This window comes from Nyctereutes procyonoides, unplaced genomic scaffold (genome assembly GCF_905146905.1).
Source record: "Nyctereutes procyonoides isolate TBG_1078 unplaced genomic scaffold, NYPRO_anot_genome, whole genome shotgun sequence".
Taxonomy (NCBI): Eukaryota; Metazoa; Chordata; class Mammalia; order Carnivora; family Canidae; genus Nyctereutes; species Nyctereutes procyonoides.
The window spans coordinates 19939680-19959037 of NW_026575140.1; the positions used below are offsets into that span (position 1 = coordinate 19939680).

Sequence of the window (19358 nt, forward strand, 5' to 3'; positions counted from 1 at the left end):
CCTTCAGATGAATTAGAAGCAGCCATCCCCTCAAGGGTCAGGGCCCCCATAGGCATATGACTTCATAACACAAGGTGAATTTTAGCCATCATCCACCTCCTCCAAGGGTCTTTGTGTAGTACACAACCTTCACCACTACAAATGGCAGCCTGACACCTCTTCATGAATTTTGAATTACATATATCATGTAATATAGTGGAAGTCACATAACAGGTACCCAGTGGATCATGGCTGATGGAATTCTTTCTCATATTTCACCTTCCAATATGATTAAGATCCTTCATATGTCACCTTATGGGAAGAGATACGAATTGTCTTGCAAATATTTATTGAGCACCGACTGTATGTCAGGCACTAGTCCAGGTACAGGGACGTAAGTATGAAAAACTGGCCAAAAAAATCCTGCATTTTTGGGGCTTACATTCTAGTGTAGGAGACAGATGATGAATGAAATGAATTAGTATAAGCATGTTAGATTGTCTTCTTGCAAAGAAGAGAAAAATAAAGCATGGAAGGGGGGCATGATGTTTTAGTGAGATAGAGAAATACAGCTGAGAGTGGCCAGCACCAGCATCATAGAGAAGGTGACACTTGAGTAAAGACCTGAATGGAGTGAAAGTAGCATTGTGACATGCAGAATAGCAGCCCCCAAGATAGCCACACCCCCATCCCTGGGACCTGCGAATGTCACCTTACAGGTCAATAGAGTTTGCAAATGTGATTAAATTGAGGATTTTAAGACTGGGAGATGCTCCTGGATGACCCACTGGGTCTAATACAATCACAAGAGAACCAGAGATAGATTTGGAGATGTTGCACTGCTGGGTACTGGATTGTGGATAGGGGAAGGGGCCAGGAGCCAAGAAATGTGGAAGAAGACTCCATCTTAGCAAGCAGGAAAGTGGAGGAAATGGATTCTTCTTTAGAGCCTCACGAAGAAACAAACACAGCCCTGATAATACCTTGATTTCAGTCCAGTGAACCCTCTTTGGGATACCTGACACCAAAGGGATAAGATAACTTTGTGTTGTTTTAAGCTACTGTTGATTATAATGTGTTATAGCAGCAATAGGGAATGAATACAATTTTATATCATCAGGGAAGAGCATTCCAGGTGGGATGAGTGCAAAGGCCCTGGGATAGAACATATCTGGATACTCTGGGATCCCAGTGCAACTGGACTGGGCCAGAGTAAGTCAGGGGGACTTGAGGTCATAGGAGGCAGGGGGAAAATTACAAAAAAACACTGTAGGTCAATACAAAGACATTGGTTTTACTCCAAGTGCTCAACTGGAAGGTATGAAGCAGAAAAATGACATCATCCAGTTCATGTTGTAACAGGGTCACTCTGGCTGCTGTGGAGGTGGAATGGGCCCTGTTGAGGCAAGGGCAGAAGCTAGGGGACCAGTTAAAAGGCTTTTGCTATATAATCCAGGCAAAAGAGGCTGTTGGCCAGGACCCAGGTGTTTGCAGCTGGGGGAGGGTCAGGGAATGAGAAACAGTCAAAGGCTGAACATATTTTGAAAATGGAACTCATGGACCAGATAAAAGATAAATGTGATACATGTAAATTTAACTGGAAAAGATCCTGAATAAAATTATTTTAGTAATTGTAACGTGGGGACACCTGGCTGGCTCGGTCTGTTAAGTGTCTGCCTTCAGCTTGGGTCATGATCCTGAGATCCTGGGACCAAGCCCTGCGTCAAGCTCCCTGCTCAGAACCTGCTTCTCCCTCTTCTGCTCCCCCCTGCTTGTGCTCTGTCTCTCTCTTTCTCTCTCTCCCTCTGTCAAATAAATAAATAAAATCTTTTAAAACATTGTAACATGTACAGATAGCACATGCAGGAGGCAAGAGGTAGAGTGGGTGACAGCCCAGGCTCCTCACTCCCCAGCAATATGTCCTTGAGCAAGCTGTTTACCTTTTCTGGGCCTCAATTTTCTCATCTGCAGCATGGGAGTGTAGCAGTACAGACATCGCAGAGGTTTTATGAGCATTAATGGAGAGAAAAGTCTTTGTAAGTCTTAGTGTCAAACCCATAGTAAGCGCTCAAAGTTCTCTCTCATCATTTAGAATTGGCTGATTTTCAAAGATATCTTCCTATTTGTAAAACGCTTGAAGAATTTAATGTGAAGTATTTGAAAACAAACAGAAGCTCTCTCTTCCTGTGGGGCAGGTTCACAGAGTAGCTGGGATGCCAACACATTTCTCTTGGTCCCATAATAGATTTTCTGAGCTCTATTATCAAATAGTTTCTGTAGTTGTCAATCCTGACTTTGAAAGAGGAGCCTGATCCTTCAGTCTTTTAAGGAAGAATGGGTATCACGTGCAATTGAATATTTATATCACGCTCTCCTCTTTTTCAAGCAGTTGTTGTTTTACCATCCTGACATCAAAACCTCGGGGCCCAGGGAAAGCTCAGAAGTTGGAGAATATCAAACATGGTCTTTTTCTCCCCTTTTCCCTGGTGGATCTGATACACCTTTGAACCTTCAAAGGCCGCAGGAATCAATGATGTGGGGAGACACGTGACATTGCACGCATCATCGTGAAAACGCATTTATTAATGTAGAATGCATCGTGTGGAATAGCAGTTGGGGCTGAATTAAAATGTGAGGATGTGTAATCCAGCGCAAACCACAGAACAAAGGGACCAGAGAGACGTGGGGCAGGCTGATGAAAGACATTTTGCTGACGGGGGACTTCATTGAAGAGAGCTACATAAAAGCGAGATTACTGCTTAAGTAGGTTAATGTAACCCTGGTGTCTTAATTAAAATATCTTTAACAAAAGAGGAAGAGGAATAGTACTGGAAGTTTGGGAGAGGAGGCAGTGAGAGAGAAGAAATTTACGGAGGGGGAGAAGGAGGAGGCTAATCTACGTTAAATATCACGAATGACTCCCTAAGCAAAATAATCTTGAATTTCAATCATGAAGGATATTTAAAAATTGGTTGGACAAAAGGAGGCAATTGGCTTTGGCTGCCAGTGTGGGAAATAGCTTTCTAATTTTAGAGCTTGCAGGCATAACATCAAGAAGTTAACCACCAAAAACAAAGCAAGTGGATAAAAATGGGAGGAGCAAAGAGCTCAAAAAATAGACCAAATCCAGAGACTGAGGCCCCATAGTAGTGAGGACTTCCTTTCCTTAAGCGCTAGGATAGCGCCTTAAATGTCCTCCCCCTGTTACAGATTCTGAGATGGGAACATGCCCTTCCATGGAGGAGGATTGGTTTCACCCCTGTTATTGGGGAAGCTCAATTTGGTGCCCTCCGTCCCCCAAATCACCATAAGATTTGGCCTAAGAAGCTGGGTTTTACCTGGGGTGAAAAAGTAAAAAGGTGCCTGCTTTTATATTTGATAAAGTCATCCAGTGTTTTTGTCTGACTCCATCCTGCAAAAACCCAGTGCCATCTGCCAGCACGCAGTCTCCCCTGGAGCCAGGCACACGTGAGGTCAAGCCTCATTGTAGGGTGGCTGCGCCATCCACATCCCCAGCCAGCACTGTCTTCTGACAGTTAACGAAGCAATTCAGCTGCAGAAGAGAGGAGGACAGGCGTCCCTTCCAACCTTCTGATTAAAGGCATCAGGTGTTAAGTGAGACACAAGGTTCTTCTCTTCCCAGAGGTCACCTTAAGGAGTGGAAAAGTCATAAAGTCCTTTGGAAAAAGAAGAAAAGAGATATTATCTGCTTGCCACCTACTATCAGGGAGCATTTATTAAACAGATAAATATTTATAAAATAGATAATCTTTATTAAATTTTGGAGAATGAGGTCTGCATTTGCATACTAATGGGACTGCAGAAGAAACCTGAAGCTAATAGGGACTTGAGTAGGAGAAAGACACATGCAATGTTTAATAGACACCTACTGTGTGTGTGTGTGTGTGTGTGTGTGTGTGTGTGTGTGTGTGTGTGTGTTCTTGGGCAGGTAGAAAGGACTGGAAGTGAGGGAGGGAGGAAGAATATCTTAGTCGAAGGACAGCACAAATGAAAGCATCAAGTAGTGATAGAGCATGGCATGCTTAGGCAAAAGCAACATGGTTAGAACTATAGGAACTGGCTCCACAGGGATATGTTGGAACCACTTGGGAGTGCCCTGCAATGGCAACTGTGAAATCTGCTTTAAGTGGTAATGCTGGTTTGGGAATATGTCACAGATCCTTTAAAATATTCCTCAGCCATTAGAAACGGCAAATACCCACCATTTGCTTTGACGTGGATGGAACTGGAGGGTATTATGCTGAGTGAAATAAGTCAATTGGAGAAGGACAAACATTCTATGGTCTCATTCATATGGAGAATATGAAAAATAGTGAAAGGGAATAAAGGGGAAAGGAGAAAAAATGAGTGGGAAATATCAGAGAGGGAGACAGAACATGAGAGACTCCTAACTCTGGGAAACGAACAAGGGGTGGTGGAAAGGGAGGTGGGCGGGGGGGTGGGGGTGACTGGATTACGGGCACTGAGGGAGGCACTTGGTGGGATGAGCACTGGGTGTTATGCTATATGTTGGCAAATTGAACTCCAAAAAAAAAAAAGTGTTCATAACCTTTGATCTAGCAATCCCACTTTCCCTAGTCCATTCCATGGAATCCTTATGAGAGAAGAGCTAACGAGTAAACAACATTGCACATACACTGGTATTTTATTTGTATTTTGTTTATAATAACAAAGAATTAGAAGTACGCAAACTTTGTGAGCATAAGGACAAGGGGATGGTTAAATGTGTGCTGATACATCCACATGATGGATTGTACAGCTGCTAAAATTATGTTTACAGAATCTGTGACACATGAGGAAAGGAAGCTTGGCTTTTATCATTAGGTTCAAAAAGCAAGGTACAAAATTGTTCAGACCCTTCAATTTCAACTTAAGCAGAAAGTGTATTAAAACCTGGAAGGAAGGACACTGAAATGTTATTCTGTTTCTACGATACAGGGTTGTGAGTGAATGAATTCTTTTTTGTCCTGGTTCCAAGTAGAATAGGTTCATTATAGAAACTTTAGAAAGTATATTAAACTACTACTTGCTCTCATATCTTTATCTCAATGCCTGCTTCTGGGGAGTCCAAAATAAGGGTGTTGAGGTTCTAGCATCCAGTGGGCTCATGTATAAGAGGAAGTTATAAGACGTGAAGAACCCACAGGTGAGCAGGGGAAATGTGATGATCATGGCAGAGAATGTGGTACTAGGGAAGGAAGGATTCGGGAACCCCCTCTGGAGGTGGTAACCACTTTGGGTGTGCAATATGGTGGGAATGAAGTAAACTGTCCATGGGACCATGGGACGCATGGGTGTAGTTCTTCAACACTGAGAAAGGGAGGCAGGCACCCTTGTGGGTTGTAGCAGGAGTGGGCGGGGCAGGACTCTCAATATGGTTCAGGACATGTCGGGTTACTATGGAACTTCCTTGGGGGAAAGCACGTAGCCAACACCCAATAAATACCCACTGAATTGAAAAGGATTCTTTTTCCACATGTGGATTTTCTAATGGGGGCTTTTTTTAAAGGCCACTCACAAATTTATGAGCTCATGCAGACCAGAAAGTGTGGGATCTGGGGTACGTGCTTACACATCTAGAATACATACTCAAGTTAATACAGCTGTTGAGACAGGAGTACATATGTGTATTAGAAAAACAAGTCCATCTGTAAAACGCTGCAAGATGCCTCCAGGTGTTCAGAATAGCTATTTAACATGAATATTTTATCAATGCCAGAGCAGACAGGAAAATTGTATCCATTATATCCCCATCACCATCACATGGGGTTGAATGGACCTCTGACTGAAGAATCTAAATATGTTTAAAACATTTTTCACCTCCAATGAAACTAGCAAGTCCTTATTTGTGTTGTTATTGCTCCTGCTAGATTCATGAAATATTTTGGAGGCAATTGCATCTCGAAAGTGTGGTTTGACAAATTTTCATCCAAAGCATATGCTTTTATTTTATTTTTTAACTAGCAGTTCAAATGTGGGGAAGTTGACATTTTAGAGCAAGTGGTAGAATGTGTGTGGGGAAGGTGTTGTTGTTTTACTTGTGTCTTATTTTTAAGTTCAACCTTTCAAATATAGGAATGGCTTAGAGTAACAAATAGCAGAAAAGAAAGCCCGTTTAAGAAAATGTGTACTCCAGGGATGGCTCCTCAGCTCTGACCAAGCAGAGACAAAGGCAAGGTCAGATCCCGGACTTTTGCTACAAACCATTCGGTGGCTTCTTGTGGTCCTCGGGATTCAGAACAATCCTGTGGACCAGATCTGGCCTCTCTCTATTTCCAGCCTCTTCTTTGAGCCCTACCCCCTATGTTCTAGCCCTTCTGGTCTTTGGCCATCTCCTCCTTCTGTGTCTTCTTGTTCCCTAGACCTAGAACTCTCCCCTCCTTGTCTCTCCACCCAGATGAATAGCATGTGACCTGCAGATCTTAGCTTCATTGTCACTTCTTCCAGAAGGCAATGATGGTCTACTAAGTGGTCCAAGAGCTGAATCTTCCGAAAAATGTCTGTAGATTCAGTTATTTCACAAAGCACTGAACACTCTAGGGTGAAAAAGTCCGAGCTGAGAGTGGCTGTCATATTGCTGTTATAGAGCAGATTTCCCTAGTGAAGAGGAAATGAAAGAGGAGTCACAGGCATCCTGCTCATTTATTTACTGGATACAACCATGGAGCAAGTACTCTAAACCAGACACTGTGCTAAGCCCATTACCCAGATTATCCTAATTCTTACAATAACCCTGTATTATTTAATATTTTTTTAATTTAATACTGTTTTAAAACTTTTGGACACCTGTAATGTGCCTGGCCTTGTGCTAGGTACCAGGGGACACAATAGCAAACCAGGGAGACATAGTGCCTGCCCTCCTGGGACCAGGAGTCTTATGTGGCAGGTGGACATTGATAGGCTGATGGCATTGAGTGAGTGTCCAATCAGAAGCTGAGACACAGACTCTGGATAGAAAGGGCAAGCTGCAGGCATTCCCCATAGCAAAGAGCCTAGTGACATGGTACTTAGGCCGAGAGTGGAAAGATGGGTGCAGGGTCAACCAGGCACCAGTGGTGAGGGTTGAGGTGAGCGATTAGGTAAGTGTTTACAACCTGCAGATCCTCATAGGGCTGGTGCAGCAGAAGCAGAGCCAGGATGACCATGAGGGCACCTGACATCAAAGATGTCATCCAGAGCCAAACCTGCTGGCCCTCCTGGGCCTTGGTAGCACTGGAGGCTCCATACTTTGACAAGGGGAAGCAAATATGGGATTAGTAAGGGGAAAGGGGATGTTTTTTTTTTGTTTTTTTGTTTTTTTGTTTTTTTTTGAAAGGGGATGTTTTAAAAGACGTTCCTGGCTGCTAGACAGAGAACTTCTGGAGTCACCATTCAAAATGCCAATTCCTCTAATAAATCTTCTTTTCTCCATTGACTTCTTTGGGCAAAGCCATTTCTTTTCCACCCTAAACACACATAACGACAGAAATGATTGTCCTATTCTTTACATTTGGAAATATATTACTTCCTTTTGCTAATCATTCAGAGTCTCCGATAATGGACCTTTCATTTTAAGATTTTTTGTTATTAGATTGCCCATCCCCAAAGTCTCCAGTAGATGACTTTCATCATTGGAGAAATTGTTTCTAATACGTCTGGCAGTCAGTTCTAGGAAAGCATGTGGACATGAGGACTCTAGGAAACAGTGGCTTGTGCCCATTTCTTCCATCTGCACACCAGCCACCCTTGAGAAGCATGTGTGGCATAACTTACAGTAGCAGATTGGCTTCACTCCACCCTATGAATTTACCACTCATAATCTTCCCCTTCAACCCTACTTTTCAAATGAGTTTTATAATGCCTGCTGCTATACCATGAGGTGATCTCTGCAGGACTAATGGGAAATTACCACATCACCCCATTTCATTGTCATCATAACTCTGTGCAGTGAACCTACAGCAGATGACAGCTCAGCTGACACTTGGCCTCCAGAATATTGGGAAATAGTAGTAAATGAAGCAAGCTCTCATCAGTATTTTGGATCTCAAGCCTCCTAAATTTGCAGCGGAAAGTTTGATGTTTGTTGATTGTTTCTTCCTTAAGTACGCAAACTTCAGCCCCAGGAGTTAATAAAGCAAATTTTAAGTCTCGCCCCAGGTACAGCAAAACTGGCTGAACTGTGCATTTGATTGCATACAAAATGTGAACCGAGGAGCACAGAACCCTCCTCCTGGCAACTTTCAGCACAATGAGATCAGCTGCAAGAATGGAATAAATTGGAGATTGATTTCTGCAGTTTCATTCATTTGCAGAAATTTGCAGACAATTAAGCTGTCCCCCTGCAGCATAGGTAGCTGATCCTTTTAGCCAGAGGCTGATTGAGATTTGCTCTCTATCCTCAGCACACATAGAGCTGTGATTCTCCAAGTACTCTTGAGTACACAGGGCTAAGGAACTCTGTGTGGACGCAGGCCTCTTGTGAGGGTGGTCACTAGCTGCAGCCCAGTAGACAAACAGGGTCATGCTTAGAGCAGGGGGCCCTGGAGTCACAGATACTGGGGTTCCCATGCCTCACTTAAGAGCTAAGTAACTTGGGCAGCCCGGGTGGCTCAGCCATTTAGTGCCATCTTCAGCCCAGGGTGTGATCCTGGGGACCTGGGATCAAGTCCCACGTTAGGCTCCCTGCATGGAGCCTGCTTCTCCCTCTGCCTGTGTCTCTGCCTCTCTGTGTGTGTGTGTGTCTCTCATGAATAAATAAATAATCTTAAAAAAAAAAAAAAGAGCTAAGTAACTTAACTTTGGGTAGGTCTCTTAGATCTTTGAGCCTCAGGAAAACAAGCTTGGTAGTTTTACCTGTGAGGTGTTGGATGGATTAAATGGGATACTGGTACAGTGTGCCTAGTATGGTGCCTGGCACATAACTACTTCATAGATGGCAGTATTTGCTACAGCAGACTTGGTGAGTCCAGGACAAGGATGTCACCTAAGTCTTCACACTAGCAAGATGGTAAAAGAACAGGCTATGTGACTTCGAGATTAGAGTTTGGAATGCAAGCTTCAAACTCTCCAAAGGAATAACCTTCAGGATCCTTTAACTAGACATGGAATTCAAACCCAAAATCATTGACACCTTTGCAGGAAACCAGGAAAGGCTCCCCCTGCCTGGGAAGTACATCCGACCTTCCCACCTTGACCCACTGTCCACAGCAGGGCCAGGTTGACCACTGAATCTCACCTGGCACTGCCCTCCCTTAACTCCCTGCCTCACCAGAGAGGATGCTCTGAGCTTCTGCAGTGTTTTACCTTGTTGAAATGTCTCTCCTACCACACAATTTTGCCCAGAAGTTACAATAGAAGGAACCAGAACAAAGATAGCCACTTGTACCTTCTTTATCAAGTTAGAACTATTTTTTCCTCTCATGTGTTACCCGCTATGAATACAGGACCTGAGAGTGGAGAAGGCAGGCATGAGTTCTCTGGTCACTTCTGGCCCTGTGAGTATTTGCTCATGAAGATCCTCTGACAGGTGGCAAGATAGGTCCTAGCTACCTTCTGGCCATGGGTTCAGTGTGAAGGGAACAGAGTTGTTCCTCTCAAATCTCACTGCCTTCTTGGGGTGGCCTCAGCTGGCTGTGGGGGGAGGGGCAGTGAGAACCAGAGCCTGGAGTGTGGTCCCAGTGATGGAGTGCCATCTGGACCAAAACCTTTCTGTTCTCCTTCACTTCTGGAACACCTTGCCCTTACAGCGTCTATCCCGGGCACCTTGCCTTGATGGGTGTCATAAGTGGGTTTCTATGGGAACAAACCTTTCCATGGGACACCTGTGTGGAGGAGGCTCATCGGGAAGGGGTCCTGGTATCTTCACCTGTGGGGCAATGAGAGCCACGGGGGTCTCAGCTGTCACGGGACAGTGGGGACTCCAGATGCCAGATGCCTGCTGCATGTGGTCCCACCTGGAGGCCGGGGACCAGCCCCTTACCAGTCACCGGGTGTTGGCTACATTCCTTTCTCCTTCACAGTCCTCACACCATGGAGGCTGGTCCATGAAAACGCTGTGGAAGCATACCATGATTCCCTTTTCTGTAACGTTGGGAGAAGACAAACATGTACATTTTTTTTAATTTATTTATGATAGTCACAGAGAGAGAGAGAGAGAGAGAGAGAGAGAAAGAGAGGCAGAGACACAGGCAGAGGGAGAAGCAGGCTCCATGCACCGGGAGCCCGATGTGGGATTCGATCCCAGGTCTCCAGGATCGCGCCCTGGACCAAAGGCAGGCGCCAAACCGCTGCGCCACCCAGGGATCCCGACAAACATGTACAGACCAGAAAGTGGATTCGTGGTAGCCTGCCTGTGAGGTGTTGGATGGATTAAATGGGATACTGGTACAGTGTGCCTAGTATGGTGCCCGGCACATAACTGTGAGGTGTTGGATGGATTAAATAGCTTGGAATAGGGGAGTGGCTGCATGTGGGCAGCAGGTCTCCTTCAGGATGATGATGCAAATGTTCTAACATTACATTATGGTGATGATTGCTCAACTCGGTAAATTTCCTGATAATCACTGTATTGCACACTTAAAAACAGGTGAATTTGATGGCACTTAAAATCTATCTCGGAAACACTTTTAAAACGCTGCGGGGAAAAAGAAAAAAAAAGAAAAAGCAAAACAAAAAAAAGAAACAAACAAACAAAAAAAACGCTGTGGGAAGTAAGAGGGCAGAGGACCTCAACTCTCCCTCCTCCAAATCAAACATTCATACTTGCATTTTTGGAGGGACTGCTGTGCCCAGTGAAGGCAGGGTGGGGAAAAGGAAGAAATGCAACAAATGAGTGTCCCCACTTTCCCTCTGTAAGTCTCTTCACACAGCAGCCCGCTTGTTTGTCTTTTTAATTTTAAGTGGGCTCCTGTCACTTCTTAGCTTAAACCTGGACCCCCTAAGACTCACATCTTGTGCAAAGTCAAAGCCAGATTCCTCTCTGGGGGCTACCTGCTGGCCGGCCAGCATCTAGATTCCCTTTCCCAGATCCCGGGTTGGTCTCCTCCTGATGCTCTGGCCAAAGCAGGCTCCCTCCCTGCAGCTCAGACATTCCAGACGTGCTCCTGTTGCCTAGTGGTCCCTCCTCTGTGTGCATAACAAGGCTCTTTCCTCCTTCATCCTTCGTTGCCACCGTCCTAGTAGGTCCTTCCCCTGGCCTCCCTGGCTAAAATCTCAGCATCTATCCACCCTGCACACATTCAGTCCCCCATGCTCATTTGTGCTCCGGGCCACTGTTCTGTTTATGTCTCTCTCCCCACTCTAGAATGTGAGCAATATGCGGGCAGAGGTTTGTCTCTTGTGTACGGTAGTCTTCCAGATGTTTAGACTTACTCCTGGCAGAGGGGAAGGGCTCCACAGGTAGTAGTTGAAGAAATGAATGAATGAATGAATGAATGAATATGAATCAATATGAATCCAGTTTTCCTCCCCTTTTCACATTCTTCATTTCTTTCCTCCTTCTTCCTTCATGGCCCCCATCCCCAGCCCTGTCCATAGTTATGGGGTCTCCTCCTTATTTCCAGCATGCTCTTTTTATCGTGTGATGGGACACCCTCAAGGAGTGTGAAACTTGCTTCTAACACACTGATGATTTCTCCAAGGTTGAGAAGCAGAGAAGGAAGCAAATGGGATTGTAAACCCAAGCACCCTACAACAGAAAGACAGAGGTTCCAATGAGCCTGGGGGACATGAGAGACCTTCATGGAAGGGGGACAATTCTCCTTTAATAAAGTCCTGCGTGAGTGAGGTTCCCCAGGGACACATTTCTGCCCCTTTGACTTAAGCAAGATTGGATGAGGCTGCTGTAAGTCTCCTACTGTTCCAGGTTCAGAGATGCTGGGGCTCATCATCCAGCAACCGCAGGGCCATAGGTAGGGTCCCATGGGAGGCACGCACCTGTGTGTGCACTGCTGTGGCTGAGAGCCATCGCAGTCGGAAGCAGCAGGAAGGTGTGCTGTGTGTGTCATATGTGTCCTTGGGTTTAGGCTTGTCATGTGTGCCCATTGTATGTATATGTATTCATGAGTGTGTGTGTGTGTGTACACACATGCATGTGTACCTGAGTATTTGTGTTTGATGAGGATTTTGATGTTACTATGCATGTGTCTACTGAATCTGGAAATCTAGAGGTCTGTGTGTGTCTGTGTGTGTCTGTGTTAAGATCTGGCTTTAGGCCACCAACAGCTGAATTACTCACTCGTAAAAGGGACTGAGTGGCTTGTCTTCATTTCCTCACATCTCTGTCCTGGTATTAATAAGACCCATCCTTCACTTTTGTGCTGTTCTTTGGAGAGCACAGAGCACTTCCATGCACAATTTCTCATTTCACTCTGATAACCAACCTCACGGGCAGATTATCCTCCTTTACAGATGAGAAATTCCCCTTCAAACTCTCTGTCCTCAAGGAAAGCGGTTTCCATCCTCCTTTCTTGGGGGGCCTGCTGCTGATGCACTCCCTTCCCACCTCTGTAGGCATGCACCAGCATCAGTTGTCCCCCCGCGCTCACCCCATGCCGTGGCTCCCTTCCACTAGCCCTTTCCTCCTAGTACCCAGCACACTTTCTGGCCTCCCCTTTAACTGACAAACTTCTTCCCCTGTCTCCCTCTTTCCTTCTGCACCAAAGCCCTCACTTCTCGTTGATTCCTCTGATACCTGACCCTAACACGCTGTTAAGCTGCTCTTTCTAAAATCAATACCTAGTCATTGTCAAGCCCAACAGCCTCCTTGTGGTATTTGGCTTTTTGGAGGGGATGTCTGCATTGTGTGATATGGCCATGCACCCCTTCCTTCTTGACATTCTCATCTCTTCATCCTTCTGGTCTTCCTCTTTTTGCCACCTAACCTTTCTGTGGCTTTTACTGGCCTTTTAGAAACCCATTGAATGATTAACCCCCCCTTTCCCTCTCGACGTAATCTGGGAGGTGTCAGCTTTTCCTTTACATCCAGCTACCCTTGTACATGGATGACTGTGATTATCTCTCTCCCTCATTCATCTCTCCCTCCTGAATATCTTTATATGCCCTCTAGAAATCTCTGTTGGATGCCCTATGAGCCTACAGTCTACAGCATGCAGCACCTATGCCAGAACTGCTGCTTTGGCTTTTTGTTGTTGTTTTTCTCTTTACCCACTGTTGGTAATGGCAACCTCAGAAGTCAGGAAATCCTCCAACAGCCTCTCCTTTAGCCTGATGCGCCATTCTTTCCCACATTCTGTCTCTTCTCCTTCTATAAACAACTCTTAGGTTGGTCACATTCTTTTAATCCCCTCAGTTTCTGTTTTCTTGCGGTTACAACCACAGCCTGGTGCATTCAGAGGCTTCACATAATGGATTGGCAGATACAAGCACACACAGGCATAAACACGGTGACACAACACACCTGTCTAGATATGTGCAAGGTGTATGATTGTCAGTCAGATCAGATGCTATGTCTCCTACATGGTCCCAGTCACACAGAAACACTTGGCTTCGGAGCACACGAACCATTTAGCACAGAGTTGATCAAGTTAGACACAGAAACAGGTACAGAGGTAGACATTTATCAACAAGCACAAAGTTATACACATAAATCAGAGACAAAGACAAGAGCAGAGCCACTGACATAAAAATACAGCGACAGACAAGTATTTATTGAGGTCCCTGCCATTGTAAGGTAAAAAGTTGGGAGACACAGGATGTCCCAGCCTCAGTAACTCTTTACCATGCTCACCAGGGAGGGCTCAGATGCACATGGAAGCATCTCTAAAATCAGTCATTCCCACCCTCTACTCTGCTCCCTTCTATGTGCTGTTTGCCATTCTCAGACTCCGAGCTTCCTGCTTCTTTTCTTTTGTTTTTAAAGATTTTATGCATTAATGAGAGAGGCAGAGACATACGCAGAGAGAGAAGCAGACTCCCTATGGGGAGCCCAATGCAGGACTCAATCTCAGGACCCTGGGATCACATCCTGAGCCAAAAGCAGAGGCTCAACTACTGAGCCACCCAGGTGTCCCTTCCTGCTTCTTTTCTTAGGCACATTAGCCCCAAGAACTGACACAACTCTGCTTGCTGCTAAGCTTCTTGGATACTGTGGGAGTTGGGGACATGGACTAGTCACTGCAGGCATGGCTCACTGGTGAGCGGGGAGGACACCAGATGTAAGGAATGGGAATTTGGGAGCCTGACCCTTGGATACCCATAAGAACAAAAATATCGCCCTTCTGGACCTAGAAGCACGGATAAGCCCTTTATTACAAACAATGAAAAGTTTATTACTGACAACACAGTATGCTTTTTCATTACTTTAGATACATTAACACATGTTGTCATAATGCACTGAAGCCTACCTTTGCCATGTTGCAGAGCCAGATCACTAAACCTTCATATTTGCATAGAGCTTTAAATATTTTCAGAGTGTTTTTCTGAGACATTCTCTCATCTGAAACTCAAGATTTCTTTTATCATAAATGAGATTCATATGTTGTACATATTTTACATATTTTCTATTCTTTTGCCATTCCCTTGCAAACCAACAAAATCTTTGCAGATATTATACATCAATGTTCTATGACTAAAATCCGGTCTTATCATTGCCTGTTCCATTCTCTCTTTCTCTGTGCTGCTTTTTGCCAGGTTGGGCTGGGTTATTTTGTTGGTGTTGGTTGGATGGGTGGATGGGTCTGTGTTGCTATTGTTATTGTTGTTGTTGTTAAATTTTTTTTATTGGAGTTCAATTTGCCAACATATAGCATAACACCCAGTGCTCATCCCGCCAAATGCCCCCCTCAGTGCTCATCACCCAGTCACCCCAACCCCCCGCCCACCTCTCCTTCCACTACCCCTTGTTCATTTCCCAGAGTTAGGTGTCTCTCATGTTTTGTCACCCTCACTGATATTATCACTCATTTTCTCTCCTTTCCCTTTATTCCCTTTCACTAATTTTTACATTACCCAAATGAATGAGACCATATAATGTTTACCTTTTTCCGAATGACTTACTTCACTCAGCATCATACCCTCCAGTTCCATCCATGTCGAAGTAAATGGTGGGTATTTGCCATTTCTAATGGCTGAGTAATATTCCATTGTATACATAGACCACATCTTCTTTATCTATTCATCTTTCGATGGACACCGAGGCTCCTTCCACAGTTTGGCTACTGTGGACATTGCTGCTGTAAACATCAGGGTGCAGGTGTCCCGACGTTTCACTGCATCTGTATCTTTGGGGTAAATCCCCAGCAGTTTCCTCCATTACATATACCACACTCTAGTTTTCTGTCATTACCTGAATAATAATTATTTTGCCTTCCCAGAAACCAGACAGTCTTTATTTACACTCATGCATTGAGATGTTTAAATGTTATTCTTCTATGCTTACTATAGTTTATATAAGATAGGAGGTGCCCAATAAAGTGTTCTGTGTTTCCCTACACATTTTATCCTATGTATTCTCTCCACTAGCTGGGTGAATTGAGTAAGTCACATGGCCTTTCTGAACTTGATATTCCTCATTATTTAAGGAGGGACAAGATTTACCTGAGAAGTTATTTGCAAGTATTAGAATAGACACATGTGATGTGTGCAACACATTGCCCAATGTGCACATAAGAAATTATTATTAGAGTCTTCTGTGGTTGTGCTTGTGGAAGCAGTCAAATGTGGTGGTAGTGGTGAGGACATGGCTGTCTGTCTCAGAGTGACTGTCTCAGAGTGTCTCCAGCTGACGAACCCAAATTCAACTTTGTCTTGCAGTTGAACGTTGAGTTTTTTTTGCCATTTTTACCCTTTATGAATAGCGTCTCACTGAACACATTCTTGATACAGTTTTATTCTCTTTCAAATTTAGCATTTGAATGTATTCCTAAGAATGATAATACCAAGTGAAGGGATATGTACATTTGTAAGATTCCTGATTAATAAATGTTGCCTGATTGCTTTCCACAAGAGGACCATCAGATTACACTCCCACCAAAATCTAGGGAAAAAAGCTTTCTTAGCCTTAGTTAATCTTGCTTTCTGTTTGACTTTTCATATATAGATATTCCTTTAAAACTATACATACATATGCACACATATACGTGCATGCATAGGTATGTACACATACTTTTGTGGGACATGGATCAATGATGGTTTTTAATATCACTTGCCAAATGATTTTGGTAAGAACCTGTTGTCCAAAGTTTGAGATATTGACATTCGATGATACATAACATAAATTCAATTAGTAAGTAACATTGACTGAGATTGGTTTATATACTGAAAATGATATTCCACTTTAGTTTCTCTTTCAGTCCTTTGATCAGATCCAAGTGAAAGTCTCAGCTTGGTACTAACAACCCTTTAATCCCCCACTACCCCTTTCTTAGCTCCCATTTTAGAAAGAAGAGCTGAGGGATGCCTGGGTGGCTCAGTCACTTAAGTGTCTGTGTTAGGCTCAGGTCATGATCTTAGGGTCCTGGGATCAAGCCCTACATCTGGCTCCCTGCTCAGCGGGGAGTCTCTTTCTCCTTCTGACCCTCCCTCCCCCACTTATCCACACACACTCTTCAAATAAATAAATAAAATCTTCTGACTCTTGGTTTTGGTTCAGGTCATGACCTCAGGGTCATGAGGTGGAGCTCTGTGTGGGGCTCCGTGCTCAACATGGAGTCTGCTTGGGATTCTCTGTCCTTTTCCCCTCTACCTTCCCACTTGTGCACTCTCTCACTCTTTCTCTTTCTCAAATTTTTTTTTTTTTTTTTTTTTTTTTTTTGTAAAGAAGAGCTTAGGGCAGCCCGGGTGGCTCAGTGGTTTAGCATCACCTTTAGCCCAGGGTGTGGTCCTGGAGACCTGGGACGAGTCCCACGTTGGGCTCCCTGCATGGAGCCTGCTTCTCCCTCTGCCTGTGTCTCTGCCTCTCTCTTTCTGTCTCTTGTGAATGAATAAATAAAATCTTTAAAAAATAAAAAAATAAAAGAAGAGCTTAGTGGTGCCAGGGTCATGCAGTTGGTTGAGCATCAGACTCTTGGTTTCAACTCAGATCCTGATCTCAGGATGGTGAGATCAAGCCCCACATCAGGCTCTGCACTCAACATGGAGTCAAATTAAGACTCCCCATGTGGAGAATCAAATTAAGACTCTCAACCCCTCCCCCACCTCTCTCAAATAAATCATTAAATCTTAAATATATATATATATATATATATATATATATATATATAAAAAAAAGAGGAGCTTATTTTTCCCCTCAGCCTCCAGCTCAAATTGAATGCCATCATTTGGTTTCCAGTATGCTTATTTTCATGTTTTCCTACTTTTTATGGAAAGCAATACTGGTACTTCATTTAAATTATGATACAATAATTTCCTCTTTTCACACATTTATGTCACTGAATATGTAAATTACAAATAGGGCAGAAATCTTGACAATGTTGTTCCAATAATTGAAGTTTAAGACATATATACTGAGTAGGTAGTACATTCCAACAGTTGGCCTACTAATAATAACAAATAGTCCTTGAAAAAACATTGACTAGGAATCTCCATAATGCCCGATGTGGTTTGGAACTTTGTGACTGCCCCTTCATCCCTATTCATTTGTGAGTGTCAGGACCTTGCAGTTGACCATGAGGAGAATCACTTTTATATCCATCGGGTTCTGTAGGTTAGTGACCAGGTGAGTAATCTCCTTGCTTGGCAGATTAAGAAGGGGAATACACAAGTACCGAAGGATGTATAAATAAAGACTGACATTGTGAATAGAATGATTCAGAAGATGGGATTAAAGAGCTTAATGATAGTCATTGTGAATCACAATGTCAGCTTTAGTATGATTCTAACGATGTACTTGCTAACGCTAATGAGGTTTGATAGAATAAAATTAACAATGTCCAAACAGCTGTATGCTTTCACAACAAAGGAACCATATCTCAGAGCAGACTGATACATTTTCCGTGGGGGATTTTAGTCAATTGAGTTTTTTTTCTCTCTCTCTCTTTTAGGATATATTTAAATTTGCAAGAACTTCTCCTGTCCCAAGACAAAAGAGATCCATTGTGGTATCTCCCATTCTAATTCCAGAGAATCAGAGACAACCTTTCCCAAGAGATGTTGGCAAGGTAAGCCAGACAAAAGACAAATGACATAACAAAGGCATGTTTTTATTAAGAGGAGAGCATACACAAGGCAAGCTGACTGTGACTGTCTTGGTGGCCACCTGAAATTGGCCTCTATTCCTCTATGATAAGAAGCCAGATGGTTTTGCCAATAAAAGAATGACAAAAAGCCATCAAGCAACAAAGAATTTACAAAAAACTATAATAACACCTTTGAATAGCATGCTTTGGAGAGCTACATGACAGACAACAATGCTAACATTGTGTCTGGAAGATGTCATTGATTAAGAAGTAAATTCAATGCTTTTAAAATCATGTCCAGGAAACCAGCCAGATACTCTACTACACTATACTGGCATAGTAGTGTGATGACACATAGCCTTTTTATTTAGATCCTAGTTTTCTTTTCCTTTTTTTTATTTTTAAAGATTTATTTATTTATTCAAGAGAGAGTCAGGGAGGGGTAGAGGGAGAGGAGGAGAGAGTCTTAAATAGACTCTGTGTGGGACTCGGAGTCCAATGTGGAGCTCAATTTCACAACCAAGAGTCAGACACTCAAATGACCGTACCATCCAGGTTCCTAGTTCTCAAAGGTATAAGTCCAGGAGAGCCACGGGGTCAGCTCTCTAAAAACTAATCAAAAGAATTAAATCATACTAACCATATCCAGAAAACCTTGTTGCATGAGTCAGGGCAATAACTTTTCTAAGAAGAAATATTTGTTGTTAAATGGGCAGAAATACTGATGTTGCCTGGTCAACACATTCTCTCCCCATAGGAAAGTCAATGTGGAGAATCAAATTAAAACCAGTTAGTACTTTTTGGTCATCACAAAATTGGAACAATGGTGATTAGTTCAATGAATGACATTAATGGCTGGTGCTATTGGATTATTTATTCACTCATTACATAAATAAGGGGCATCTATTATATGCCAGACTCCAAGATTGGGACTGGATGAATATTGGTGTGAAAAGCACAGAAGCCCCTGTTGTGACAGAGCTCATACTATAGTGGGGAGACAGATATTTTGGTGAGTAAATAAACAAACAAGAAGTTGCAAAGGATAAAAAATTCTGTGAAGAACAGAAACAGCTCTTCAGAAAGAGAGTAAATGGTGAGACCAAGAAGTAGAAGGACACAAGTGTTCACATATATGGCTGGGAAGGTTGGTCAGAGATCCTGGTATTTGATTGGAGACTGAAACGATGAGAAAAGGATAGCCATGGGAAGATCTTGGGAAGGTGCATTCTCAGCAGAGGGCAC

General features: G+C 43.5%; 1 protein-coding gene across 1 annotated transcript in view; it reads left to right on the top strand.

The window, feature by feature from the left end:
• CDH13 (cadherin 13) overlaps positions 1-19358 on the top strand; it is a 1004502-nt gene that overhangs the window by 425062 nt on the left and 560082 nt on the right. The window contains exon 4 of the mRNA XM_055304976.1: positions 17979-18095. Coding sequence (XP_055160951.1) covers positions 17979-18095 — 117 coding nt within the window. The remainder of the gene's footprint in view (positions 1-17978; positions 18096-19358) is intronic.